Source organism: Entelurus aequoreus, linkage group LG09, assembly GCF_033978785.1.
Source record: "Entelurus aequoreus isolate RoL-2023_Sb linkage group LG09, RoL_Eaeq_v1.1, whole genome shotgun sequence".
Classification (NCBI taxonomy): Eukaryota; Metazoa; Chordata; class Actinopteri; order Syngnathiformes; family Syngnathidae; genus Entelurus; species Entelurus aequoreus.
This window is the reverse complement of record NC_084739.1, coordinates 25,520,173-25,548,097: the sequence shown is the minus strand read 5'-3', so window position 1 is coordinate 25,548,097 and position 27,925 is coordinate 25,520,173. Positions and strand designations below refer to the sequence as shown.

The following is a 27,925-nucleotide window of genomic DNA, read 5'->3' as shown; positions in this document are numbered from 1 at the left end:
TTGTACAGCACTTTGGCTACCCCTGTGGTCAATTTTAAATGTGCTTTATAAATAAAGTTGATTTGATTTGATTTGATTAGTTGATGTGTCAAGAAGGGTAGACACACAAGAACACACACACACACACACATCAGTGTGAGTGTGATGTTGTAATTACAGTTTGATACGATGTAATAAAGGTGTGTTTATTTTGCCTCCTCAGGTACTTGAACTACTTTGCAACCAAGCCCAGCCCCACAGGTGTCCTACTGGACTTATGGGAAGCTTGTCACCAAGGCGACGCAGACCTGGTCTCTCTGGCGACGGCGCTGGAAGAGATGGGCAAGAGCGAGGTGCTCGTCGTCATGACGACAGATGGGGACTGTTGATTGGCGGCAGGCAAAGAAGAATGCTAACAATGCACCTGCCTATGACAGCACGTACGTGTAGTCGTCGCTTCATGTACTCGATTACCTCTTTTTCACTTCAAAAACCCAAAACCGACACGCCGACGTTTGAAAGCCCTTAAAAAGTCCCCACGTGGCGAGAAAAAGCTGCTTCGCCACGTAGGAAACAAAAGAAGAATGTATGCGCGCCACGCCGACAACAGCCAACGTGGGACGGCAGCACGGGAGGAAGCGCACCATCCGACGCCATCGCACCTCAGGCCAGTCAGGCGCCTTTTTGTTTGCAAATCTCCACCGTGGTCGTGGGCGGACGCAACAAGTGCGCGCCCACCTGGGGGCGGCAGACGCGCTCAGAACACACGCTCATTCATCGGCTGGGATTTGGGAGAAATCCTCCCCAAGTCCAACTCTTTCTTTCCTACCAACAAAATGCCTCAAAGCCTCGGCGTATATTCATCACCGCAACTCGCCGTAATCTCCTTCACCACCGTTTTCTGGTCATCCTTTAAAACTTTCCCCCCGCGGGGGGGACACACTTTTTTTTAAGTTGCGCGTCGTTCCATAAAGCAGGCGTACATTTCCCCCACACAAAAGTCTCCATTTAGCGAGGCCGTGCACGAACAAGGCAAGCGAGAGTGTGTAACTTTTACCTCAAGACAAGATGCTTTGTGTTTTCCTAATCTGCCTGCTTTGTGGTCAGGACTCCTCAAGCTATTTTCTCATCCCAAAGTGTTAAGTTTGGAAGAAAGAGCAAGAAAAAAAATACAACACAAACGTCTTCATATCTTTCAAATCCCAAAACCAAAACACTTTGCAGTACCACTTGAGCAGTGAGTCATGTCGCTGCTGTGTGTGATTGAACTGGAAATAGAATGTGTGTGCTGCACAACTCTTAACAGCCCACCTTTATTATGTGGATATTTTGGTTGGTCCACATTAAAAAAAAAAAAAAAGCTTGCATCGACCCATTAGATTGTGTGTGTGCGGGTGTGTGTGTGTGTGTGTGTGTGTGTGTGTGTGTGTGTGTGTGTGTGTGTGTGTGTGTGTGTGTGTGTGTGTGTGTGTGTGTGTCTGCTCTATGCAAGTGCAAAAGACAAGAAAAGCATTCTGACTTCTTTTGCTTTCCTGGAAGAGTAATTATATTTTTTCAAATAAAGAGCATAACAGACAGGGTTTTTGATTTTCTATCCAACAAAAATAAGAATGCTTAACTTTTTTTTAATTATTATTATTATTTCTCCCGAATGGATCAACGATTATTACAAAAAGTGTGACATTCTCAACACAATCGTTTCAGTACAACAAAAGGACCGGAAGTGTAAGCAGTATTTATTATTGGATTGTTTCCATGTAGCATTGATGCTGTTTTGCTGCAGATGGATGGACTCCTCCTTAATCGCTCCTCTTGAAAAAGAAATAAGCCTTTGTTTCAATAAAAAAATGGAAAAAAAATGGAAGAAAATTACAAAAAAAAAATGGAAGGAAAAGCAAATGTATTTCAGTGACATTTTATCTCTGTAAAGTACCAGTTGTAAATAAACATCTAGCCTTCTTACCTGTAACTAAATATAATTTTTATGCAATAAATTATATTTCTTAGTTTAAAAAAAGGATTTGGTGTGGTTTGTTTTTTGGCAGGATCTTGAAGAAACGTGAGTACACCGAGCACATTACCTGCAACCTTTTTATTACATACTGAAGAGTAGTCCGTGTACAGCTTGTATAGCAATATGGATCAACGCACAGTCATTACTGTGTAATAGCTAACAACACATTGTGTCCAAAATGTAAATATTTCATGAGACCATTGCCTTAATCCCCTCAGGTATGAAATTGACTTTTGATTTTCTCTGCCAGTTTATTAAATGAATCTGCAATTAGAACCCGAAGCATATCTAAACATTAGCATTTGATATTTGCTTTGAGGTTTACGTCCAGACACACTTGTACCGTGTCTTCCACTTTGGAATACTGTACTTTAATATACAACAAGTATATTGGTGTATCAGAAAATTATTTTATGAAAATGAATAATCAATTAAAATAAAATGTGTACACAATTGAATGTTTTCCTGCTGTTAAAATGTCAAGTATTTCCAGTAGAAAGTCTAGAAAAGAACAAGAACATGATCGCCCAACCTTGCCCTCTACTGCCCTCTGCCGGTCAACGTCGTAATAGCTCGTACTTTCCCAACAGTTGTAGCGTACACTTTGGCACCAAAATAGATGGCAGTTATTGTCCACGCACAACAACGATAATATCAACAATATGTAAACAACAATGTATAAAAAGTATGTCTGTGAATAAAGGGACAAGCGGTATAAAATGAATAGTTGGATGGATGTGCAGGTAGTCAAGTAGTGCGATGAATGGTCCTCACAGCGCACTTTGGTTGTTTTAATGGAGACGAATAAATGTTTTGTGATAGAAGAATTCAGGAAATGCGCTCAGTCGTGGGTCTTTAAGTCTTTCAACATATTTTTAAAAACATGATTCCACGAGTCCTGCGATGAGGTGGCGACGTGACCGCAACCCCGAGAGGGACAAGCGTACAAATTGGATCGATGGATGGATTTCACGAGATCAGGTCCAAATGATCTCAGTTGTCCAAATTCAAATTGTCCTTAAACTAACCACTTTTTTCTTTTGTTTATGACACTGCTGGTCACGTGACACACACCCACACAAATTACATTTGTGATGCAGCTTTCATAAGGGAGCTTAAAACAATATTCACATCTAAATTGTGATTCATATTTATTATAAATCGATTCATAGTTTTTAAGAATCGATTTTTTATTTTATTTTTTTAAATCAATTGACAACCCTGAGAGTGCATTGTGGACTTTTGTGTCCTTTGAGGTAAATTGTCTGCTCTATTTTTGTCCATAACTTTGGTTGAGTTACTCTGAACGGAGTTCTTTTTTTCATGTTTAATTTGAATATTTTCATTTCAAATACATCGAAACAATGGGAAATAATTTTAAGCCCAATGGCTAAAGGACAATAAAGTCCTCAAAATATTTTGGATTCATATTTTTTTTCGACTTTTTTTGTTAGATACTCTTAATGAACTTGAGTCCTACATTTTTTAGGTCATACTCGCTGTGCATATATGTCATGCATCAGCAACTAAAAGGAGCTCTTGTAAACCGTTTTTAAAAAGTTTTAGTATAATCATTATACCAAATATAGCGAGAATCGGTTTGAATCAAGAATGGATTCTTAGTGAGTTGGAAGACTCTGATGTGTGAAAGACAAACTCATCAGATGGCGTGGACAATCAGGAGGGACAGAGCGGATCCAACAACGAGTCCCAGGGTGAGGAAGAAGGACATGACCACCCCTGTGGCCTCTGCCTGCTCTCGGGGAACCACTTTTGGCCCATAGATCATGGGCAGAGTACCCAAGTAGCCGTTGGAGAGCCCGAGCAGGCAGTTAAAGACCACTGGGTACGCATCATGAGTGAAGAGCACAGTGTGGAGGTGGTCCCTGGGCTGGTAGTTACAGAAGATGATGAGTGGCACCAAAGCTGACCTGCAAAGCACCAGAGCTGGTAGAACCCGGCTGGTGGGTCCAGGCACCTGCAGCCAGGCTGTGGCTTGTCTGCCGCAGAAGTCCGCTACGTTGTACAGCAGGAAACAGGTGAGGGGCACAAAGTAGGTGGTGGTCCAGGGGCTCCCGCTGTCCTTGTTGACGGACTGGATGCCAGACGACACAGCGGGAAACACCAGGATGCTCACACAGAACACGCTGAAGACGCTCAGACCGAGGACCCACGTCTTCCTGAGGATGGGCTTCAATGGCGGGATGTGGAATGTTGTTGCTGCGTCGCTGCTCTCTGATGGACTGTTTAAGGGGGCGGCCTCCATGTAGCGTCTGCACGGACAAAGACGAGACACGATATCATTAAGTCATACAGTATAGAGCCTTTCCCAGCTGACACGTTATTTTTTTTAAATAACAAAGTTGTATTCTTTCTACTGATATTGATGTCGGTTTATTATCAGCAAAAAAAATCAGATGATATCGGCTCGCATGTAAAGTCTGCGATACAAGCAGTTCTGCGGCGTGTTTACTCGTGCAAAGCTGGACAGCCGTCTGAATGTCCTCCAATAAGGACTCCAGGTTGGTCTTTTCTTGTATTTTAGTCAAGTCATTCACAAAATGAATGACTACTAGGAGCTAGCAGCTACACAATGCGAAGCACACACTAGCACACAAGCTAGACGAATGTAATCGGTGTGCTTAATTGAACAATATTGCAGTCTAGACAAATGCAATAGGTGTGCTTAATTGAACAATATTGCAGTCTAAAGCATTTGTCAATATAAATAAGTATCAAATAAATATACACTGTGTTCCAAATTATTATGCAAAGTAGATTTTACTCAAATGTTCATAAATAATTTATGCAAATGTCAGTCAGTATAATGTTCAAGTCATCAGCCGTTAGAGTTTAATTAAAATTTCATTGAACAAATCTCGAAATGTATTTTTACAATAAATAAATACAATAAATAAGTTAAAAGTCCACTGTTCCAAATTATTAAGCGCAACAGCGTTTCAAGACATTTTATAGGCTGTAAAGAACTCAAACTGGTTACTGATTTGTAGCATTATAAGACCATATAAATTAAAATATTTTTGATTGAAATAAGTTTTGATTAAACAGGCTGAGTTACATGTTAATATAGGATCCCTTTTTTGATATCACTTTCATAAGCCTTGCATCCATTGAACTTGTGAGTTCTTGGACTGTTTCAGCTTTAATTTCTTTGCAGGATGTTCGAATAGCGTCCCAGAGCTGCTGCTTGGATATGAACTGTCTCCCACCCTCATAGATCTCTTGCTTGATGATGCTCCAGAGGTTCTCAATAGGGTTGAGGTCAGGAGAGGATGGTGGCCACACCATCAGTTTCTCTCCTCTTATGTCCATAGCAGCCAGTGACTCAGTGGTGTTCTTTGCAGCATGAGATGGGGCATTGTCATGCAAGAAGATGATTTTTTGTCGGAGGGTACGGTTGTTCTTTTTGTACCATGGGAGAAAGTTAGAAACTCTACATACTTTGCAGAGGTCATTTTCACATCCTCAGGGACCTACCAGCTCTCTCCCCATGATTCCAGCCCAAAACATGACACCCTCACCCCCTTGCTGCCGTCTCAGCCTTGTTGGGACATTGTGGCAATTCACCAACCATGGGGTTGGGGGGGGCGTGTCTGTGTTTACTAACAAGACATCATGGCGGAGCCAGAAGTCGAGTTTCTTAACATGGAGATATACTCACTACTTTTCTTTTGTCGAGCACAAAGAAAATAACATTTTAGTTCAATGTAAGTTGTGTCTTGGATCAAAGATCCCATCTACTGCCCAAAACAGCAATTCAAACCTGCTGAAACAGCTACAAAAGCAACATGCTTTGACGAAGCTAGTAAATAGAGACACAGACTCCGATGCCACTTCAGCTCCACTTAAGGATTTTAATGGAGGGACTGCTAGCCAGGACAAAGTTGATAGAGCCATTGCAGCGTATGTGCTAGAAGACGTGAAGGCTATTTCTACAGTGGAGTCACCTGCTTTCAGGCAGCTAATTAGCATGATACCGGCATCAAACAGCAAATGGCATGGAAAACATGTTCCACGTACCTGGACAGTGAGTACATAAACATGGAAAGCGAGCTAAAGAAAACACTCCAATCTCTGCCTCTGCTCATCATTCAGCACTGAAGATACACACTCTGTCAATTATCTTATATACTCTTTCATTCTAGACTTCTAGAGTGTTTGATTATCACATCACTCTAAATGTATAGACTATAAAGTTCACAAACATAAAGAGGGATCCTAGTGGGCCAGGCCAATCTTTCCTTATCTCTAAACTAAAACTGGGGAAATGCGTAGAGTGTTCTGGGCTTCAGTACAGTGTTGATGATTTTATTTCCGAATTCATTGAGAGAGAAAAAATGCCTAGTTAGGCTTTGTGTATGTCATGTGTGCCTTCCTTGGGTGAAGCCAGGTTTACAGCTATGTTGTTATTATGCTGTTTGTTACTTATGTATGTTATGTTGCAGCTATTTAAAATAGTTTTGTCAATTTGTTCTGGCCTGAAATAAATTGGCCCTTTGAAACATATCTTTGTCTTTGTGTGTTGTATGTAGACCACATTGCTTAGCAGAGTTCAGTGATGCAAATGCATGTCAAGTTGATCAACACATTGTATTATTCTCCAGTGCAATAACAGTACTGAAATGAAGGCTAAAAGGGCATTAATGGGAGCCTTAAAAAAAAGAAAAAAAGAAGTAACTAAATAGTTACTTTTCACAGTAACGCATTACTTTTTGGTGTAAGTAACTGAGTTAGTAACGGAGTTACTTTTGAAATAAAATAACTAGTAACTGTAACTAGTTACTGGTTTTCACTAACTAACCCAACACTGCTTACACATTAAGTCTATAAGACAGAAACGTATTAGAAAGTGTTCAGTAACAAATGGGTCCGTATAATTCAACTTACTGTGTCATGCTCTTAACTTAATAAATTACTGTGACCAAAAACATCAACACTCCACCTCTAAAGCATAAATCTGTCATAAGATTAGTCTTTGTCATACCCACATTTCTATGAGAAATTTCACTTGATCAAGACATTCCACACATAAAAGTATGATTTTTGCTGATATCGTATCAGACTAATACAAAATAAAAGCTCTTGTATCCCAAGCCTCATTTTTACTACAGAAAACTTGGATGAGAAGATAAGGGAATATCTTATGGATTTAGGTCTTGTCTCTGGCTGCGCCATTCAAAAACAGTTTTGTGTTCATGTGAAATCACTCTTAAAGCTTTTTCATTTGGCAATAAACTGGTGAGCTAATGGAGTTAATGTTCTTTACTCAGAACTAAATATCGTTCTTATCTCATGCCACTGCGACACGTGAAGTGTGTGACCAATGAAGGACGAAACGTACCCTCAGGCTCCAAATGTCATCTCTGCTAGTGATTATTCACAACACATTTGGAATAGAGTGTTTGACTCGTCGTGTACCTTGAAAAGGCCAGTTTGGGCAGCAGCAGGTAAGCAAAGATGCAGAGTAGGATGAAGATGTCTGCAGTCAGGAAGTAGGCCAGGGCGCTGTCTGTCACGTCCTCCGCCAGGGCGAGGTCTGCTACAGACGCTACAGCGCTCAGTGTTCCTCCCATGGCCTGACCTGAGACACAATGTGCACTCCAATCACCTGACAGATACTAGTGCTAGTACGAGTAATACACGTCAAGACTTAAAAGTAAAGGCAGCATATAAAGGCACCATGGTGTGTACTCACAACCCTCCACATATATTTCACTTTAAGGTTAAATGAATACGTTATTTTAAAAGACATAAAACACCCTCAAAGCTCGACAATTACTTAGTAAAGCAGTTCACCTTCATAGACACCTACCTGCACATGACTGAATATGTTCATTAGATTTAAGCATCATTGAGGCAGAAAATAAGGAAAATAACAAATTGTGCTACATTATTAAAACACCTTTGAGAGTCTGAAGTATAAAAACTCTAAGACAAAAGCTTTAAAAACGTTTAAGAAATCACTTTTTAGAACAAGTAAAATTGTGAAGCAAAAACACTGGCGCACATTTGGGTCTGATCTACTAAGATCCAAATAACACATGCTAAACAGTGTGTGCAAACTCTAAAATGGTGTGTACTACTAGTGGGCGTGTCGTAGGTGATCTACTAAGACTGAGGGCCTGATCTACTAAAGGTAAAGGTACTAAAACACATCCACTGATCTACTAAACTTGTGCACAGAGTAAGTGAGTGTAGTAGAATTTCTGACCTTTGAACTATATTTCATGTCTGTCAAGAATGTACGCTCATTTCATTTCTCTTCTATACCATTGAATAGAACCAGATGTAGGACAGAGTTGAATATGAAGTTGTGCCAGCCTGTCTGCAATTTGTTTTGATTTTCTGGTTCCTCCTTTCAACCTTACCTTGTGACTGAGGATGATAACCTGTTTTCTTAAAATGGGTGCCGTTGTTTGACCTAATCTTTTTGGGGAAACCATGTCGGGATATTAGATCATTCACAAACATTTAATTACTGAATTGGCATCCTCCTCTGAGGTTGGAGTTGCTTCTGCCAACCACTGTAATTGTCAACCTAAATCATTATGTACCTTTATCCTTGTACCGGATTGATCATATCAATTAAATAAAAACCTCAACACGCTCAAACTTGACACAATCCAAACTCAGAGTTGAATATGAAGTCGTGCCAGCCTGTCTGCAAAATGTTTTGATTGTCTAAGTATGATTAAGGGATTCAAGGATGTTGCAAAACAAACATGTCGAAGACCACAAGACCGTGACGCACGAAGAAACAGATAAAATGGCCAGGAGACCAGGACTCTAGAGAGATTGCTTTTGTTGTGTGTCCTCCGGAGGACGTCTGTTTGTTTGCAGGGACAAAACAATCCAACTTATGCACTTTTGACTATGAGTAAATACACTTTTTGTACTAAATTCACTTTTGTTGCTGTTTAAGCTTCGGACAATCCACTACATGAGCAAAATAAGGAGTGCAATCCATTTAGCGTGTCTGTCTTCATGAATATGCAGAATGTACGCTGATCATCAGAACATCCACAACACTGGGAGGAGAACATGCAAACAAAATTATTTAGCACACAGTGGGATTTCTTAAAACTAAAATGGTTTTTGTGGGGGCTGTTTTGTGTCTGTATTTAGTACGTCTAGAAAGGACGTGCAAACTGGCATTTGTGCAAAAATAGCTGTGAGAAATGAGACAATCGCGCTGCAGCATGGTCTTAATCAGCAATATTATTTTATAAGTTTATAGTTACTGAATGACTTAAGGGGCTGATTAAAACAAATTGAATTTCTTGGTGTCTGCTGGTGTGTTTTTTTTATGACGTTTGTTTTTTAATTATGTGGAAAAAAACTTCTTGTAATATGCATTTTTATTCGTCTGGAACATTGCAGCGCACACTCGTAGTTAGTGCCAGCATCTCCCAGGGCGCATCTTCAGCGCACTTGAAATATTGTTTTTATTGTAGACGCAATGCAGAACTAAAATGCCTATAACAAGAGGTACATAATGAACTGCTGCATGTTTCAAAACGTAGAAAAACGCCACCGGTAAGAGCAAGATAACATGAATGTGCAGTCAATGAGTGTATCCAAGGTGAAAGTCACAAAGTTCACACAAAAACTTTAATTAAACAGGGCGGTCTGCACCACTTTTCAATTGCACATGCAGTCTCACTCATAGTACACGTAATTGTATAGTTTGCACTTGCTGTTTAGCACGTAGTATTTGGATCTTTGTAGATCAGGCCCTGTGAGTACAATTAATAACAAGTAGAAAAGTGGTGCAGGCCTTCCTATTTAAATGGTATTTTTATATGTACTATGCGGCTTTTACCAACTCATTTACTGCACACCCATTACATCATATGCTCCAACCTGTGGTGTTTTGTTATATTGTGGAAAAAGCAGCACAAATATAATATGTAACATCTTTTCTGGGCGATATACTGTAGAAGTGCAATATCAACAGAACCTACTTTTAGCACGCCTAGGTGCACCTTGGGAGGTGCCTGGGTGTTGAGATGGTGTGTTTAGACACAACAAAATGCATATTGCAAGACATTTTTTCTTTTGGCTATACCATAGAAGATATATTTTAAATAGGGATGTCCCTATCAATATTTTTGGCTTTAATCCTGATCCGATTCCGAGACCCGGATGTGATACTTTGACAATAGAATATAGTGAAGTGAATTACATTTATATAGCGCTTTTTCTCAAGTGACTCAAAGCGCTTTACATAGTGAAACCCAATATCTAAGTTACATTCAAACCAGTGTGGGTGGCACTGGGAGCAGGTGGGTAAAGTGTCTTGCCCAAGGACACAACGGCAGTGACTAGGATGGCGGAAGCGGGGAATATAGAATTAAAAATGTTTTAGAGCAAGTAACTAAACACAATAACCCAGTTTTATAAAGCTTATCTTATCATATGTAGAATTTGCCAATATTGTTGTAAATCAGATGATGTAAAACATTTATGGTATTAAATGCTACACACATTTATTTAACAAAATTAAGTGTCTAGTGCACAATACCCAAACAAAAGCAAAAACTACTATTGGCTCCTATTTTTTTAAAAAAAGGGTTTTGCCCTCAAAGCCTTCTTTTATCCAGAAACTTAATCCCTGACTTTGTAAACAATAACAAAAAAAACCCCACCAAAAAAGGGATTTTGTAATAAGAACAAGAAAAATAAAACATATTTTGTTTTATCATGTATGGTTTCTATACTGCTACTTCAACAGGTATCAATAGTGTCACTTCTGCATCGATCCCCCATACTTTACATTAACATTTTAGTGGCTAGCTTCTTGTGTCGTCCTGCTCAGTGTGTAGCATGCCTAGCCATTCATTTTCCTCTAGTGCTCCTGTGATAATAATACTTGGAAAAAGCTCACTATTTTCCACCATGGGTGTGAGCATTACTATATTAGAAGCGGCTTGTAGATAGACGACGTGTTTGTCGCAGTTTGCAACTTGACGGAATATTCTCTATCTCATATGTCTGTATTAACAGCGCAATCGCCTCCTTTTTTTTTTACAAATACAGATGCAAAACAGCGCCTGCAGAACAGTTTCAGTCTTGATTAATCACATGGCGAGCGCTAACTGATTATTTTTGCATCTCCTGCTCCCAGAATTGTGGGCGTTCTGAGAATCAGCATATATTCTGCAAATACATGAAGACAAACACGCTTAATGGATTGCGTTTTCCATTGGGTTCATTTCAGAGACGCAATCTTCTGCGCACAAGCTAAGGAGATCAACTTTGTGTGGGCTATCAAGTTTTAATACATGCAAACCTTTAGTAGATCAGGCTCCAAATGTCTAACTTTTGCAAGCAAATGTTTTTCATTAACAAAAATCTGTTAAACCAATCTATATTGTTTACTATTTTATTTATTTATATTGTAACATGAGTATTAAGTATCATATTGTGAGTTGACAATTCCGCGACACCCCTAAGAAATATTATCTTATTAGTGAGGCAGCAGTCCAAACAAACACGCTCAACCCTTAGAAAGTATGAATGGGTGCTGAATCCTTGAAAAAAAATTTAAAACATTGTGTACAAAAAGTACAGGACAAATAGTGTTTGTTACCATTTAAAGCCATTTATTAAATTAATAATGTATAAATATATTTTTTTAGAATATGCCGAAGGACAAAAAAATTAGCTGAGAGCCAAAATGGCCACACGTTGAGCTCCTGTGCTGTAAGCAGCAGACTGCAGTACCTGCTATGAGAGCCTGAGAGATCCTCATGGGGAAGTGACCGCTGATACCAAACACGCTGCCACAGAAGATGTTGGAAGCTCCGCTGACGACGGCCACGCTGGCCAGTGTGCCTGCGAAGAACTCTGACTTGCAGTGGGAGACGTCCACCTTCACCAGCACCGTGGTCACAACAAACACCAGCAGGATGACAAAGAGGGACGACAGGATGCGCACATTTGGAGACAGCCTGAAAAATGACAACACATACAAAATGGAGCAGACTGATTTCACAGTTCAGCAGCTATGCAGAACAATACAGCAACACAACAAATAAAGATTTAATTGTTTTATATTCAATAGAGATCAGCGATTTAATTGAAAAGAAGAATAAGTTAATTTAGAGTTTTTGAGTAATAACTTAGGTCTTAGTTTTGCCATGAAAACTAGGGATGTCCGATAATGGCTTTTTGCCGATATTCGATATTCCGATATTGTCCAACTCTTTAATTACCGATACCGATATCAACCGATACCGATATATACAATCGTGGAATTAACACATTATTATGCCTAATTTGGACAACCAGGTATGGTGAAGATAAGGTCCTTTTTTTTTTTTTTAATAATAAAATAAAATAAGATAAATAAATTAAAAACATTTTCTTGAATAAAAAAGAAAGTAAAAAAATATAAAAACAGTTACGGTACATAAAAACTAGTAATTAATGAAAATGAGTACAATTAACTGTTAAAGGTTAGTACTATTAGTGGACCAGTAGCACGCACAATCATGTGTGCTTACGGACTGTATCCCTTGCAGACTGTATTGATCTATATTGATATATAATGTAGGAACCAGAATATTAATAACAGAAAGAAACAACCCTTTTGTGTGAATGAGTGTAAATGGGGGAGGGAGGTTTTTTGGGTTGGTGCACTAATTGTAAGTGTATCTTGTGTTTTTTATGTTGATTTAATTAAAAAATAAAAATAAAGAATAAAAAATACGATACCAATACTAAAAAAAACGATACCGATAATTTCCGATATTACATTTGAAAGCATTTATCGGCCGATAATATCGGCAGGCCAATATTATCGGACATCTCTAATGAAAACTATTTCTAATGTCATAATTCAGGATTGAACTTTGCTTGACAAGTAGCAAGACAAACATGTGACCAAGAAAAAGTACTTCAACTATTCTGTTCATTGTCTTGCTGAAATTGCAAGATAGTTAAAATGTTGGTTTTGTCGTAAAGTTTTATCATGAAACACACATGATTTATGTAGTCTATAATTAATGTGTCAAAGTATGCATCTATGTAAGACATTGTGAGTGAGTTTTACAAAAACATAAGATACATACTACAGTATTGTGACCTTTGTTTATGGATATTTTTGTAAGATGAGAAAAATGGGAATGAAATGGTGCATGTGACCTGTTGACGAGGATGTAGTTGAGAATCAAACACAGCACCGAGGGCACCGTAGACGCAAACGTTAGGTAACTTTCAAAGTAGTCCTGTGAATAGACAGAGAAACAATTTGTTATTGCAGTTGCTTGACAGTTGAAAAAACTTTAAATGAGTCAGTGCGTCACTGATACATGGAGTACACAGAAGGCCTTATCTACTAAGATCCAAATAATAGATGCTTTAAATGAAGTGTACTACCGGCTGTCACCGTGGAGACACTAATTTCTCTCCACATTTATGGCATCATATGGACCAACCTGCAGCGTGCTGTCACGTTGTTGACATGCAACGCACAAATACAAAACGCAAAACCAGTGAAGTTGGCACGTTGTGTAAATCGTAAATAAAAACAGAATACAATGATTTGCAAATCCTTTTAAATGTATATTCAATTGCATACACTGCAAAGACAAGATATTTAATGTTCGACTTCGAACATTAACTTAGAATTTAATGGCAGCAACACGTTGCAAAAAAGTTGTCGCGGGTGCATTTTTACCACTGTGTTACATGGCCTTTCCTTTTAACAACACTCAGTAAATGTTTGGGAACTGAGGAGACCAATTTTTGAAGCGTGTCAGGTGTAGTTATTTCCCATTATTGCTTGATGTACAGCTTAAGTTGTTCAACAGTCCGGGGTCTCCGTTGTCGTATTTTACACTTCATAATGCGCCACACATTTTCAATGGGAGACAGGTCTGGACTACAGGCAGGCCAGTCGAGTACCACACTCTTTTAATACGAAGCCACACTGTTGTAACACGTGCAGAATGTGGCTTGGCATTGTCTTGCTGAAATAAGCAGGGGTGTTCAATAAAAAAAAGACGTTGCTTGGATGGCAACATATGTTGCTCCAAAACCTGTATGTACCTTTCAGCATTAATGGTGCCTTCACAGATGTGTAAGTTGCCCATGCCTTGGGCACTAATACACCCCCATATCATCACAGATGCTGGCTTTTGAACTTTGCACCTATAACAATCCGGATGGTTCTTTTCCTTTGGTCCGGAGGACACGACGTCCACAGTTCCCAAAAACAATTTGAAATGTGGACTCGTCAGACCACAGAACACTTTTCCACTTTGCATTAGTCCATCTGAGAAATGTTGTTCTTAAACTGTTTGACAATTTGCTCACGCATTTGTTCACAAAGTGGTGACCCTCGCCCCGTCCTTGTTTGTGAATGACTGAGCATTTCATGGAATCTGCTTTTATACCCAATCATGGCACCCACCTGTTCCCAATTAGCCTGTTCACCTGTGCGATGTTCCAAATAAGTGTTTGATGAGCATTCCTCAACTTTCTCAGTCTTTTTTGTCACTTGTGCCAGCTTTTTTGAAACTTCCAAATGAGTTAATATTTGCAAAAAATAACAAAGTTCGAACATTACGTATCTTGTCTTTGCAGTCTATTCAATTGAATATAAGTTGAAAAGGATTTGCATATCATTGAATTCTGTTTTTATTTACGATTTACACAACGTGCCAACTTCACTGGTTTTGGGTTTTGTATATATATATATATATATATATATATATATATATATATATATATATATATATATATATATATATATATATATATATATATACAACCTTCTCCAGTATATATTGAAGTACGATCTAGACAACAGCCTTCAGCTATAAAATTACATTGCTGAATAGACGATATGTCTGTTTTATTTCTGACAGCTCAAATATGACAAGTACATAGATGTATGTTGCGGGTTCGCTCAAAAACTATATCACCATTCAACCAATGATGGCTCAGTCGCAGATTTCGAGTTGGGGATGTTTATTGGACCAACTCCAGGTCACCAGTGCACAGTGTGCAAAAATATATACAGTGCAAAAATTGGTGAAAATGAAAAGTAAATACAAAAAAAAAAAAAAGTATTTACAAAATGCAGGAATGAAAAAAAATCATCTGCCGCTCAACAATCCCCAATCACTGTTTGCACTATTCTCCAACTCTCCACAACCAACCTGCTTACCTACACCCACCCCGACTGAATGAACAGTAGTCCAAGCCCCTCCCTCGGGCATACCACTGACAGGGGAAAAGGGTGAAAAAAAACCCTTGATGTACATATCTAGATAATAATTGACAATATTTCATGCTAAACATGATCCAATATACTGTATGTCTATATATCCATTACATATCAAATGAAACTGAATATTTAGCGACTCCATGAATAAATAACAAGTCCACCTTAAGACCACTTGGTCTGGTCCACTGGTCAATGCGCACTAATATAATGCCCTCTGAACGCACAGCGTCCTTTTGACTGAACTCCATGTGACGCCATGACGACAGCATAAAACTCTGTGACTCTTGTGTGCGTGCTTGTGTCTCGCGATGTGGTGTACATCTGACTACACCCCACTCAAAACGTTATATTTTCCAAGTCACAACACTGACATTGTCTTTGTGACAGTGTGCTTGCTCCCGCTGTCAGCGTGCAGGTGCGTCCTCGCTCTCCTGGCCAGAGAGAACGAAGTGACGCCGTGATACAAGCGCACCGTCACAATGTAATATTCTCTCTCAATCGATTGAGCGCAATCGCCTCCTTTCTCACAGCCACCTGTGCGCAACTCTGCTTAAATAAAGACGCAAAACAGTGGCCGCAGAACAGTTGTAGTCTTGATAAACCACAATGCGAGTAGATTAGCTGTGCGTGTGCTATCATGTTTGCACGTGTTTTAATACATGCAAACCTTTAGTAGATCGGGCCCTTACTACCGGTACATTATAGTAAACATAGACTTGGTTTTCTAGCTTACAGATCTAAGTGTCCTAAAGTCTAGAAGCATTTCTAATGTGGTTATTGTGTTCTGGTGGCATGTCGAAAGACACTCTGCCCAGTCACAAAAATCACATGGATCCCTTTGACACATACACTTGAACATACACACACACACACACACACACACACACACACACACACACACACACACACACACACACACACAAGGGGTCTATTGTGCATACCGTTTCTATATAGAGCCCTCCTGTTGGTCATACTCACACTGAAGTCAGATCGTTGCTCCTCAGTGCCGTTACTCATTTTGTAAAGCCAGTAGCTTTTGGCTGTGATGAAGAAGTTCCATGGCAGCAGTGAGCCAATGCCCATCAGGAAGAAGATGATGTAGACCAAACAGTAGCGGTCATCGGGAACGGAGCGTTTGTCCAGGGTCGAATTATTGCTCTCCTCATCCTCTGATGAAGTGTCGTTGTCAAGGTGAACGGGTAAATAGGAGGAGTTGAGGTTTCTTATTTCACCCATTTGCACTGTTTGAACGTGTAGCACGCTCACCAAGATGGGCCCAAAAATACAGAAAGCGTCATATAGAAATCTGCGAATTAGATAAAGAAAGGCCTGTTAAATTCAAAGTTACAGCTACTTAAAATCTAAAGTAAAAAAGCTTACTTTTATTTGCCCAGAAAACAAATTGGTGTATTGGGAGTTTGGGACCATGGTCTTCTTGATATTTCTTCAACATGTACTCACTGTAATACAAATACAATATAAGAAAGAGAAATGTAATTCATTATTGAGTATATGATCTTATGAACCCTAAAAAATCTAACAAGATCCAACACAAGAGCCGTGTCAAACAGATAATAATGCTCAGTATTAATACGGTAATGCTATGTTGATGTTAATGACAGGCTTCAAGTAAGACTGTCAAAATGGTATTAAGTTGACGTGTTCATTACTGTGGTTATGTTGTATTGGGAGCAATTTTTCTTTTGTGTAAAATTCTAATATTATGGTCACATTATCCAGCTGTAAAGTCATACAATGCTGTTCTGTGTGTATAAAACATACAGGAAAACTATTTCCTACTATTAACAATTGTAGTAAAATCAGAACTTAGCATTATTATCGATGTAAATGCATAATATTTTGATAGAACGTGTAGCGTTGCAAATGTGTACCTAATGTCATGACCAGTTGGATAAGCATGCTGTAAAAACAACGAACATACACTGTATTAATTTAGAAATCAAGGATGAACATTTGACTACATTTCCTTGATTCCTTTTAAATGTTTTGTCTTTGAATGTTCTGAACTCCTGTTTCCACAACGGTGTCGTCTTAAAGAAGAACTGCACATTTTTGGGACTTTTACCTATCGTTCATAATCATTATGGGAGACAAAAAAACAAAAGGTTTTTTTGTTTTGCTTTCAAACAAAAAAAATCAAAAAAATCGGCTCGTTCTAGGTGGCTAGCAATGCAGCTAATGGGAGCAATCCATTCTACCTCTAAATAACAATAAAAATGCATTCAAAAACAGTCAAGAGTACTTCATTACCGTCCCTGACCCGTATAATAACCAAGCTCTAGCGACATTGTTATTGTAAGAGCGAACATGAAGGAACTCTTTTTCTAGCATAAGAACACATCGGCCTGTAAACGCTAACTACGGCAAGAGATAAGTTAGCTTCTACAACAACATGAAATGCGTTTGAGTTTGTAATGCACAACACTGCGATAAGACACCAATTTGTACTGACTGAAAAACATGAACAATCACATTACAGTGTCTGTAAAGTATTAGAAATTTGTACTGACTGAAAAACATGAACAATCACATTACAGTGTCTGTAAAGTATTAGACAACACTTCATCTTTTGTTTGTACACAGCTGAGCTAGCCAGATAGTGTATGTACTGTAGTTGTACTAACACGCATGGCGTGCTGCGTGTATCATGATCGATATTAAAGTGACTCACTCAATGGACAGTTGTTCGTCTGGTCCAGCTGGCCGGGGACGTTTCCCGTTGATTTTGGGTAAGCAATCCATTTATGTCGAAATAGCTTGCCTCCAAGTTCCATATTTATAGCGTCAAAATCGCTTTCATCCCCCTCTACCGGCCTCCTCTGCTCCAATGTCTCACTTAGGGTTGTGCGGTACACCGGTACTAGTGAAGTACCGCGATACTAATGAATCATAATCGGTACTATGGCGCTTCTAAAAAGTACCAGTTCTCTTTCTCAACACACAATCACAGACTAAAAGCAGACACAGTGTGTAGACAGAAAAGGGAGAGTGGACGCATTTTGGCTTAAAAACTAACGATAAAGGTGAAGTTATAACACTGAAACGCTGCTCAAAAAGAGGTGCTTTAAGACATGGCTAGCTCGCTAGCGGTTAACGTCCATTCGCAGTCGGCAGTGTTTTAGCTACTTCTAAATCACTAAGGCGTTTGACAGTGTCGACCGTGAGACACTGTGGAAGCTGATGGCACACTATGGCATCCCACCGAAGCTCATCAACATCATCAAGAGCACCTACCAAGGGATGCGATGTCGTGTCCTACATGACGGATGCCCATCGGAGGCCTTCGAGGTCCTGACTGGGGTGCGGCAAGGATGTCTGTTCTCGCCTTTCCTTTTCCTCCTCTGTATTGACTGGACCATGAACCAAACAACCAAAAACAGCAAAACCGGCATACAGTGGAGCCTTACCGAACAACTAGAGGACCTAGACTTTGCAGACGATCTAGCTCTCCTGGCTCACACTCACCAACAGATGCAGGACAAATCACAAAAACTACAAAGAACTGCTGCATTTCTTGGGCTTAAGATCAATTCACAAAAAACAAAGGTCATGCGTATCAATAACAAGAACAATACACCAATAACAATGGACCATAATCAATTAGAGGAGGTAGTCAGTTTTACATACTTGGGGAGCATAATCAGTGTAGATGGAGGAGCAGATGAAGATGTCAAATCCAGAATAGGGAAAGCAAGAACATCATTCAACATACTAAACAAAATATGGAGAGCAAAAAACATTTCTCTCAAAACCAAAATTGAAAATATTTAACTCAAATGTCAAATCCATCCTGCTGTACGGATCAGAAACATGGAAAACCACCAATAGCATACTCAATAAACTACAGACATTCATAAACCGTTGCCTCCGTCGGGTCCTAGGAGTCTACTGGCCAGACACCATCACCAATGCCAACCTGTGGGAACTCACCAAACAAGAACCAGTGGAACTGCAAATCAGGAGAAGGAAGTGGAACTGGATAGGCCACACACTCAGAAAACCAAATAAATCAATCACCAAACAGGCACTAACATGGAACCCACAGGGAAAAAGAAACAGAGGGAGACCAAGAACAACCTGGAGAAGAAGCACGGAACAGGAGATGAGGGCTGAGGGGCTGTCATGGCAACAACTCGACCGAAGGGCACAAGACCGGAATGGATGGAAGGCTTTCGTCGGCGGCCTATGTTTCTCAGGGAATACTAAGGCCTAAGTAAGTAAGTAAATCACTAATCCTCGCATCCATGGCAACAAATAAAGTATGTTGCTTACAAGTATCATCCTTTCAGGATGAGGAATAGCTAAACATGCTTTACTACACACCGTAGGAGGATACAAGGACCCCAGGAAGAATAGTCTCCACTGCGGTGTAGACTAATGGGGATCCTTAATAAACTAAACTAAACAATAGCTCACCGGCATCACCGCTTACAAGCTGGCGCTTCACAATGTAAACAAACGCCATGGGGGGATCAACACCTGACATCCACTGTAATGATACCAAGTACAAGAGCGTATCTAGTCGATACTACAATGATTACATCAATATTTTTTATAATTATCAATGACGGCAAGAAGACACAATTGAAGTGGAGGTACCTAAATAAGACCGCCTACAATAGGATGTATCCTGAAGAGACGGTCAAAGAGCAGTTTAAAGATGGTCTGTAAAACATAATCTATGCAAACATTTGACCTAAGCACCACCATTACATGGTATGTAGACCACAAAGAAGTGTTTTGAATGTAGAAGAAAAATAATAATATGACCCCTTTAAAAGTGCAATGTCATTGTTGATAATGTGCATTTATTGGGGGGGGGGGGGGGGGGGGGTTAAGGTTATGGCAAGCAGAAAAATTGTTTATTTCACCAATGTTCCCTAAAATACTTATTGAGGCTATAAAGTGTGTTTTATTCGATTAATCAAACAAACTAATCAATAGATTCCTCGATTACTAAAGTAATAGATAGCTGCGGTCTCATAGCCAATTAGTGTACACCATGAATCAACAATCAATTCCATATAATGATCAATTCAGCAGCGCGGTGGAAGGACGCCTGCCCAACAGTCCAGTGATTGGGATTCAAATCTCCGTTGGAACAACTCTGTGGAGTAGACATGTTTTCTCCAAGTACTCCAGCTTCCTCCCAATTTTTAAAAACACGGTAAATTAATTAGAGGCTCTAAATAGTCCTTAGATGTGAATGTGACTGGTTGTTCGTCTATATATGTTGAAGCTAGATTCGGTAGCCTCACCAAGAAGCAGCACAATCTCCCCCCAAGAAAGGGCAGGAGGGAGGCCGAGATTGATGCCCTGGTGCAGGAGATGGAGGAAAGCATCGGCAGAGGAGAAAAAAGGCCTGAAGGTGTTATGGGACGAGGTGAGACAGAAGCTGGGCAACATGCAAAGAGCAGAACATATTCGCAGACGCAGGAAAAGAAAGGAGAAAGAGCTAGCTTCTTGAGGAATCCTTTCAAGCACGCCTGTCAGCTTCTGGAGGAGAAAAGAAGCGGGAAGCTGGAAGCCACCAAGGAGGAGCTTGAGCAGTACATCAGGGGCCAATACAGCGACTCAAAGAGGAACAATCCGTTAGGTTCACCAGGATACGTCCCTCTTCCACCTCCTCCAACCGTGCAGTTTGACAGCTGCCCTCCTCGACTGAGCGAGGTAAGAGCAGTCGTCAAGAAAGCGAGATCAGCATCAGCTCCTGGGCCTAACGGAATCCCATACAAGCTTTACAAGAACTTCCCCCAAGTGTTGAAATGCTTGTGGAAGCTAATGAGCACAGCATGGAAGAATCTACTCATTCCGTCAGAGTGGCAGAGAGCTGTGGCGGTGTTTATTCCGAAGGAACAGGAGTCCCATAACATCAGTCAATTCAGGAGCATTGCTCTGTTGAATGTCGAGGGAAAAATCTTCTTTGCAGTCATGGCCAAGAGACTAACCTCTTACCTCACAGAGAATGGCTATATTGACACCAGCTGCCAGAAAGCAGGAGTATCAGGTTTTCCAGGATGCGTGGAGCATTCTTCAATGATTTGGGCACAGATCCAGAGGGCCAAGCAGGAGAAGAGCGACCTCCACGTGGTGTGGCTTGACCTTGCCAACGCTTATGGTTCTGTCCCGCACAAACTCATCCAGTTTGCATTGGCGTTCTTCCATGTCCCTGTTTCCATCATCAACCTGGTAACCAGCTACTTCAGGGACTTCCAGATGTGTTTCAGCCTCCAGGATTTTACAACAGGATGGCAGCGTCTGGAAGTAGGCATTGCCATGGGGTGTTCCATCTCCCCAGTCCTCTTTGTCGCAGCTTTTGAAATCATCCTCCGCGGAGCCCGCCAGACTGTAGGAGGAATGAGGCTGCAGACAGGGCAGAGGCTTCCACCACTCTGAAGCCACATGGGCGATGTCACTGTGGTGCTGCAAACAGCCCCATGCACGAGAAGGTGTCTGAAGAGGCTGGATGAGCTAGTGACATGGGCACGGATGAAGATAAAACCCTCCAAGTCACGAAGCCTCTCCTTGCGCAAAGGCACCAGGAGCGACAAAACCATCTTTGTTGCAGGAGGTGAGCAAATCCCTCTACTGGTCAACCAGTCCATCCAAAGCCTCAGGAGGCAGTACAATGCGGACCTGTCGGACAAGCACGCAAGCAAGGCAGCACGGAAACAACTCTCAGAAGGCCTAGCGAGTATCAACAAGAGCCAGCTCCCTGGAAAGTACAAGTTGTGGTGTTACAACTTCACACTGTACCAAAGGGTTATGTGGCCACTGAAGATGTGTGAGATTCCATCCTCAACAACCAACGGGTTGGACAGACTAGCCAACTCCTACATCCGAAAGTGGCTGGGCCTACCGCGTTGCTTCTAAGGCTGCAGCTAACGATTATTTTTCTATCGATTGATCTATAGATTATTTTTTTCGATTACTCGATTAATCTATAGATTATTTTTCTGATTAATCTATGGATTATTTTTCCTTTTACCGATTATTTTTTTATTTAAAATGAAGATGAAAAAATAAATGTAGGCCAGTTTTTTCAAAAGGCATGGCTTTTATTTACAAAAAAAAAAGTATGGCCACTCAGTCAACATTGACAACAACATGACAAAATATTCTGTAACAATGTAAACATTTAAAACTTTTAACATTTAACAAAATTAAAAGTATCTTATTTGCTTTTTAATGTGCAAATATAAAAGTAAACATCCAGCGCAAATCTTAATATTCTGCAATAGTATAAGCATTTCAAAAGTAAAAGTATTGCTAATTTTGCTTTAAAATGTGCAAAAATAAAGATAAACACCCCAATAAGTTTTTCAACTTGTTTAAATCGGGGTCCACGTTAATCAAGAGCTGGACGAAGTGGCTGGGGATAAGGAAGTCTGGGCTTCCCTGCTTAGGCTGCTGCCCCCGCGACCCGACCTCAGATAAGCGGAAGAAGATGGATGGATGGAAGTTGTTGCTCAGATTAAATAAAATGACAAAACTTTTCTTCTACATATAAAAAGTGCAACATTAAACAGTTTCAAGTCAACTCAGCCTCAGATTAACTTTTCTCCTCCCCCCCTCCCAGCCTGCCTAATTTGGCAGTAAGAGGTGGGAGCTGTTTGCTCGTCTTTCTTTGTTGAAGCGATGTTTACTTGGGGGTGGTGACGCTTCAAATGGGTTAGCATGTTTGACGTGTTGGCAGAAGCATGCCTTACCGCTGCTGAACAATGTCGGCAAACCTCCGTCCTCCGCACCGCGCAGCCATAGTGTTCCCAAACGGGAGATCTTAACGAGGCAGGAGGATCTTCCAGCTCTGGCTTTTTATTTGTTGTAGTAGCCCGGTCGTTGCTAACATGCCGTGTGTTGTGCCTCGGTGTGCATTGTTTACACAACGTGCGCTACGCTACTTAATATGTCCGTGTGGAAACTCGTTCGGTACACCTCCGAACCGAACCGAAGCCCCCGTACCGTTGTGCTGCTATGACAGGCCATTTTTGCTCGACACAGTGTGCATACAACAACATTATTAGGCCGTTTATTGAAATACTCCCACACTTTTGACGACTTTTGGCGTGCTTGTTGCCCCTCGCTCGCACCGCTCTTCTGCTTTGCGCTCCGCCATGACGGTAGTGTGACGTAATAGGCCATTTCCGCTCGACAGTGTGCATACAACAACATTATTAGGCCGTTTATTGAAATACTCCCACACTTTTGGCGTGCTTTTTTCCCCTCGCTCGCTCTGCTCTATTTTTTGCGCTCCGCCATGACGGTAGTGTGACGTAAATATGCGACGCGTCGATGCACAAAAACGGCGTCGACGTATTTACGTAATCGATGACGTCGACTACGTCGACGTGTCGTTTCAGCCTTAGTTGCTTCTCCGACACTGGCTTATTTGGGGCAACTTCGCTGCATCTGCCGATCCAGTCCATCACCCTGGGCTATAAGCAAGAGAAGGCCAGACTGGTTCTTGAGCTGGAAGAATCCTCAGATCCTACAGTGAGGAATGCACGTGTACCCACCCGAACAGGCCGGAAGTGGCAAGCAGGGCCAGAGGTCGCCAAGGCCATTGGCATGCTCCAACACCAGGAGATAGTTGGCAGGGTGCAAGTAGGGAGAGCGGGGCTTGGCTGGGGTGATTCTCCACGCCTCTGGTCCAAGGCCACAAAAAGGGAACGTAGAGCCATGGTTGTGGAGGAGGTCTCAAGGGCAAACCAGGAGCAATATACCATCAAGGCCGTGTCTCAAGGTCGCCAAAGAAGATGGACCACTTGGGAAGGTACCATCAGCAGACCCATCAGCTGGGCCGACCTATGGAAGATGGCACAAGCCAGACTCAGCTTCCTACTCAGGGCAACCTATGACACCTTGCCATGCCCTAGAAACCTCCACCAGTGGTTCGGCCAGGAGGAGAGCTGTCCCCCGTGTGGTGCTCCCAACGCCAGCCTGCAGCACTTGCTATCAGGCTGCAAGATTGCGCTGACACAGGGTCGCTACAGATGGCGGCATGATCAAGTCCTGAGGAAACTGGCCGAAGTCCTGGAGAGCAGTAGACAAGAGGCCAACAGCCAGCCCATAGCCAAGCAACTTCCTGTTATGTTTGTGAGGCCAGGGGAAGACAAAGGAGACACCAGCCGACGAGGCCCCCGCAGTTTCCTCTCTCTGGCAAGGGACTGGAGTATGAGGGCTGACATCGGCAAACAGCTCCAGTTCCCCCGTGAAATTACCACCACTTCACTACGCCCAGACATCGTGCTGTGGTCTGCTGTTACCAAGTCTGCCATACTGATTGAGCTCACCATCCCCTGGGAGGAGGGAATCCAGGCAGCCTACGAGCGCAAAGCAGCCAAGTATGCAGATCTGGCTGCTGAGTGCAGAGAGGCAGGCTGGTCCACTACCATCTACCCTGTGGAAGTAGGCTGTCGGGGCTTTGTCGGTACATCAACTATAAGGCTGCTCCGAGATGTGGGAACAACTGGGGCTAAGCTCCAGAGGAAAACTAAGGCCCTTGCTGAGGAAGCAGAAAAGGGAATCTTCTGGTTGTGGCTGAGGAGGAGGGATAAGTACTGGGGGTCGAGGCAATAAGATGGGTCAGCTGCAGGGGGTGGCAGGGAGACATCCCTGTCCAATGAGCGGTGGTCCCCGGCTGATGACCCTGCAGCTGACCCAAGGCGCTGTAGGAGGCGCGTCAGGCATACTTGCCCAGCAGAAACCACACCATATCTGTACAATCAATCTGCGCTGTGATTGACTTAGGGCCAATACACCCTTTTCTGAAATAGCTCACATATACAGTAGTGGTCAAAAGTTGACATACACTTGTAAAGAACATAATGTCTTAGACTTAGACTTCCTTTTATTGTCATTCAAATTTGAACTTTACAGTACAGATAAGAACGAAATGTTGTTGCATTAGCTTGTGGTAGTGCAGGATAAAAGAGCAACAACATGGCTGTCTTGAGTTTCCAATATATTCTACAACTTTTATTTTTTTGTGATAGAGTGATTGGAGCACATCCTTGTTGGTCACAAAAAATATTCATGAAGTTTGGTTCTTTTATGAATTTATTATGGGTCTACTGAAAATGTGACCAAATCTGCTGGGTCAAAAGTATACATACAGCAATGTTAATATTTGGTTACATGCCCCTTGGCAAGTTTCATTGCAATAAGGCGCTTTTGGTAGCCATCCACAAGCTTCTGGTTTAATTTTTGACCACTCCTCTTGACAAAATTGGTGCAGTTCAGCTAAATTTGTTGGTTTTCTGACATGGACTTGTTTCTTCAGCATTGTCCACACGTTTAAGTCAGGACTTAGGGAAGGCTATTCTAAAACCTTAATTATAGCTTGATTTACCCATTATGTTACCACTTTTGACGTGTGTTTGGGCTCATTGTCCTGTTGGAACACCCAACTGCACCCAAGACCCAACCTCCGGGCTGATGATTTTAGGTTGTCCTGAAGAATTTGGAGGTAATCCTCCTTTTTCATTGTCCCATTTACTCTCTGTAAAGCACCAGTTCCATTGGCAGCAAAACAGGCCCAGAACATAATACTACCACCACCATGCTTGACGGTAGGAATGGTGTTCCTGGGATTAAAGGCCTCGCCTTTTCTCCTCCAAACATATTGCTGGATACTGTGGCCAAACAGCTCAATTTTTGTTTCATCTGACCACAGAACTTTCCTCCAGAAGGTCTTATCTTTGTCCATGTGATGTCAGATGAAAAAAAAATTGAGCTGTTTGGCCACAATACCCAGCAATATGTTTGGGGGAGAAAAGGTGAGGCCTTTAATCCCAGGAACACCATATCTACCGTCAAGCATGGTGGTGGCGGTATTATGCTCTGGGCCTGTTTTGCTGCCAATGGAACTGTTGCTTTACAGAGAGTAAATGGGGCAATGAAAAAGGACAATTACCTCCAAATTCTTAAGGACAAGCTAAAATCCTCAGCCCGGAGGTTGGGTCTTGGGCGCAGTTGGGTGTTCCAACAGGACAATGACCCCAAACACACGTCAAAAGTGGTAAAGGAATGGCTAAATCAGGCTAGAATTAAGGCTTTAGAATGGCCTTCCCAAAGTCCTGACTTAAATGTGTGAACAATGCTGAAGAAACAAGTCCATGTCAGAAAACCAACAAATTTAGCTGAACTGCACCAATTTTGTCAAGAGGAGTGGTCAAAATTTCAACCAGAAGCTTGCCAGAAGCTTGTGGATGGCTGCCAAAAGCACCTTATTGCAGTGAAGTTTGCCAAGGGACATGTAACCAAATATTAACATTGCTGTATGTTATACTTTTGACCTGGCAGAATTGGTCACATTTTCAGTAGACCCATAATAAATTCATAAAAGAACCAAACTTCATGAATGTTTTTCTTGACCAACAAGTATGTGCTCCAATCACTTTATCACAAAAAATAAGAGTTGTAGAAATGATTGGAAACTCAAGACAGCCATGACATTATGTCCTTCACAAGTGTTTGTAAACTTTTGACTACGACTGTATATGACCAGAACAAGAAACTGAAGAGATGGACAACCATGACCTGTCAGAAGGATTTTAATCTGTACAGAAAATAATCTCAACTGTGTGTGACTCCGAATCTTATGAAGTTTTTGCAGGTCCTTCTTGGAAAATACTCACAATTCTGATGATGAGGAATTTGACATCCACTATGGATATTGTTTTCTACTGTACCAACTGCATGAGTGGATGCAAGACTGCCATGTGACAACTTTGTGTGATAGGGATGCCAATGCAAGGAAAGTCACAGCAAGCATCACGGACACACACACACACACACACACACACACACACACACACACACACACACACACAGAAGGTAAGCAATGTTGCATGGACAGAATTGAAAGGATTCTATGTTGAATCCCCTATGGAATGAAAACAGAAAGTCAGCACAAAGCAAACCAAAGTTGTCTATGTCAAGGAGGAAGAAGTCTCTTCACATGACAGTGGAAAGAGCAATGACACACATACTTACTCAAGACTGCTGACGGAGCAAGTTAGTTTGGAAATTTGCAAAGTTTTTTGTTTTTTTTACCGCTTTTAATTGTGATGTTAATGTGCTAGTAGTTGATATGCTAGTAGGTTTACATGGACACAACTAGCTAAAAATCCTGCTTGTTTGGCTACTACACTCTGACTCATACACATACGCGTACAGGCCACCCATTTGACGCTGTATATGTAAATATACAAACATACCTCAATGTCGCCAAGTTATTCGCTGCTGTGTGTTTTCCTGTCACAGCGACATAAAAGTCCGCCAGTCCTCTGACGTTTTCTGCTCTTGTGCGCCGAGAAACAGCAAGTGACACAAAAACGAATCCATTCTGTTGACTATCAACTTTCTCATTTCTGGTTCGTGTTTTCAGAGTAAAGGAGCTGTCAATTACACGTGCTGCTCTACACTGTCTAAAATATAAATTGTTTGCTTGGGATTATTTACTACTTAATTCTAATATGTATGTGATGTTATAAAACGACAAAAAACGAATATATGATTGTTTGAAATAATCAGTGCTGTAATTTTGAAATGCACACCGGATGTTACACCCTTGGGCGAGATCCGGTGGCGATGTTCCAAAATAAAGTAATGAATTTAATAATGAAAATTGTGGTTCAATTATCTTATCG

General features: G+C 41.2%; 2 protein-coding genes across 7 annotated transcripts in view; one reads left to right on the top strand and one right to left on the bottom strand.

Moving 5' to 3' along the window:
* Window positions 1-2,313, top strand: part of unc5b (unc-5 netrin receptor B) — a 140,787-nt gene extending 138,474 nt beyond the window's left edge. For 3 of the 5 annotated variants that reach the window (XM_062058429.1, XM_062058431.1, XM_062058430.1), the window contains one exon: window positions 203-2,312. In XM_062058429.1, coding sequence (XP_061914413.1) covers window positions 203-368 — 166 coding nt within the window. In that variant the 3' untranslated portion in view covers window positions 369-2,312. Of the gene's footprint in view, window positions 1-202 lie in introns of all 5 variants that reach the window. The other 2 variants (XM_062058432.1, XM_062058428.1) reach the window with 2 other exon arrangements.
* Window positions 1,665-27,761, bottom strand: slc29a3 (solute carrier family 29 member 3). 2 transcript variants are annotated; one of them, XM_062058434.1, is made up of 8 exons: window positions 27,494-27,761; window positions 16,632-16,711; window positions 16,518-16,557; window positions 16,230-16,420; window positions 13,163-13,245; window positions 11,741-11,967; window positions 7,433-7,595; window positions 1,665-4,266 (listed from the first exon to the last, which is right to left on the bottom strand). In XM_062058434.1, the coding sequence occupies exons 4-8, from the start codon at window positions 16,332-16,334 to the stop codon at window positions 3,654-3,656; spliced, it is 1,191 nt and encodes a 396-aa protein (XP_061914418.1). In that variant the 5' UTR covers window positions 16,335-16,420; window positions 16,518-16,557; window positions 16,632-16,711; window positions 27,494-27,761; the 3' UTR covers window positions 1,665-3,653. The 2 variants fall into 2 exon arrangements, with proteins under 2 accessions (XP_061914418.1, XP_061914417.1); XM_062058433.1 differs by having other exon boundaries at window positions 1,666-4,266; window positions 16,230-16,557; window positions 27,494-27,760.
* Window positions 27,762-27,925: the final 164 nt, after the last annotated feature.

Coding starts and splice junctions, on each gene's coding strand:
- slc29a3 (XM_062058433.1), bottom strand. CDS start 16,487: ATGGGTGAAATAAGAAACCTCAACTCCTCCTATTTACCCGTTCACCTT. Junction 11,968..13,162: donor AACTACATCCTCGTCAACAG/GTCACATGCACC, acceptor GTCATTTTTCAG/GCTGTCTCCAAATGTGCGCA. Junction 4,267..7,432: donor CCCAAACTGGCCTTTTCAAG/GTACACGACGAG, acceptor TTGTCCGTGCAG/ACGCTACATGGAGGCCGCCC.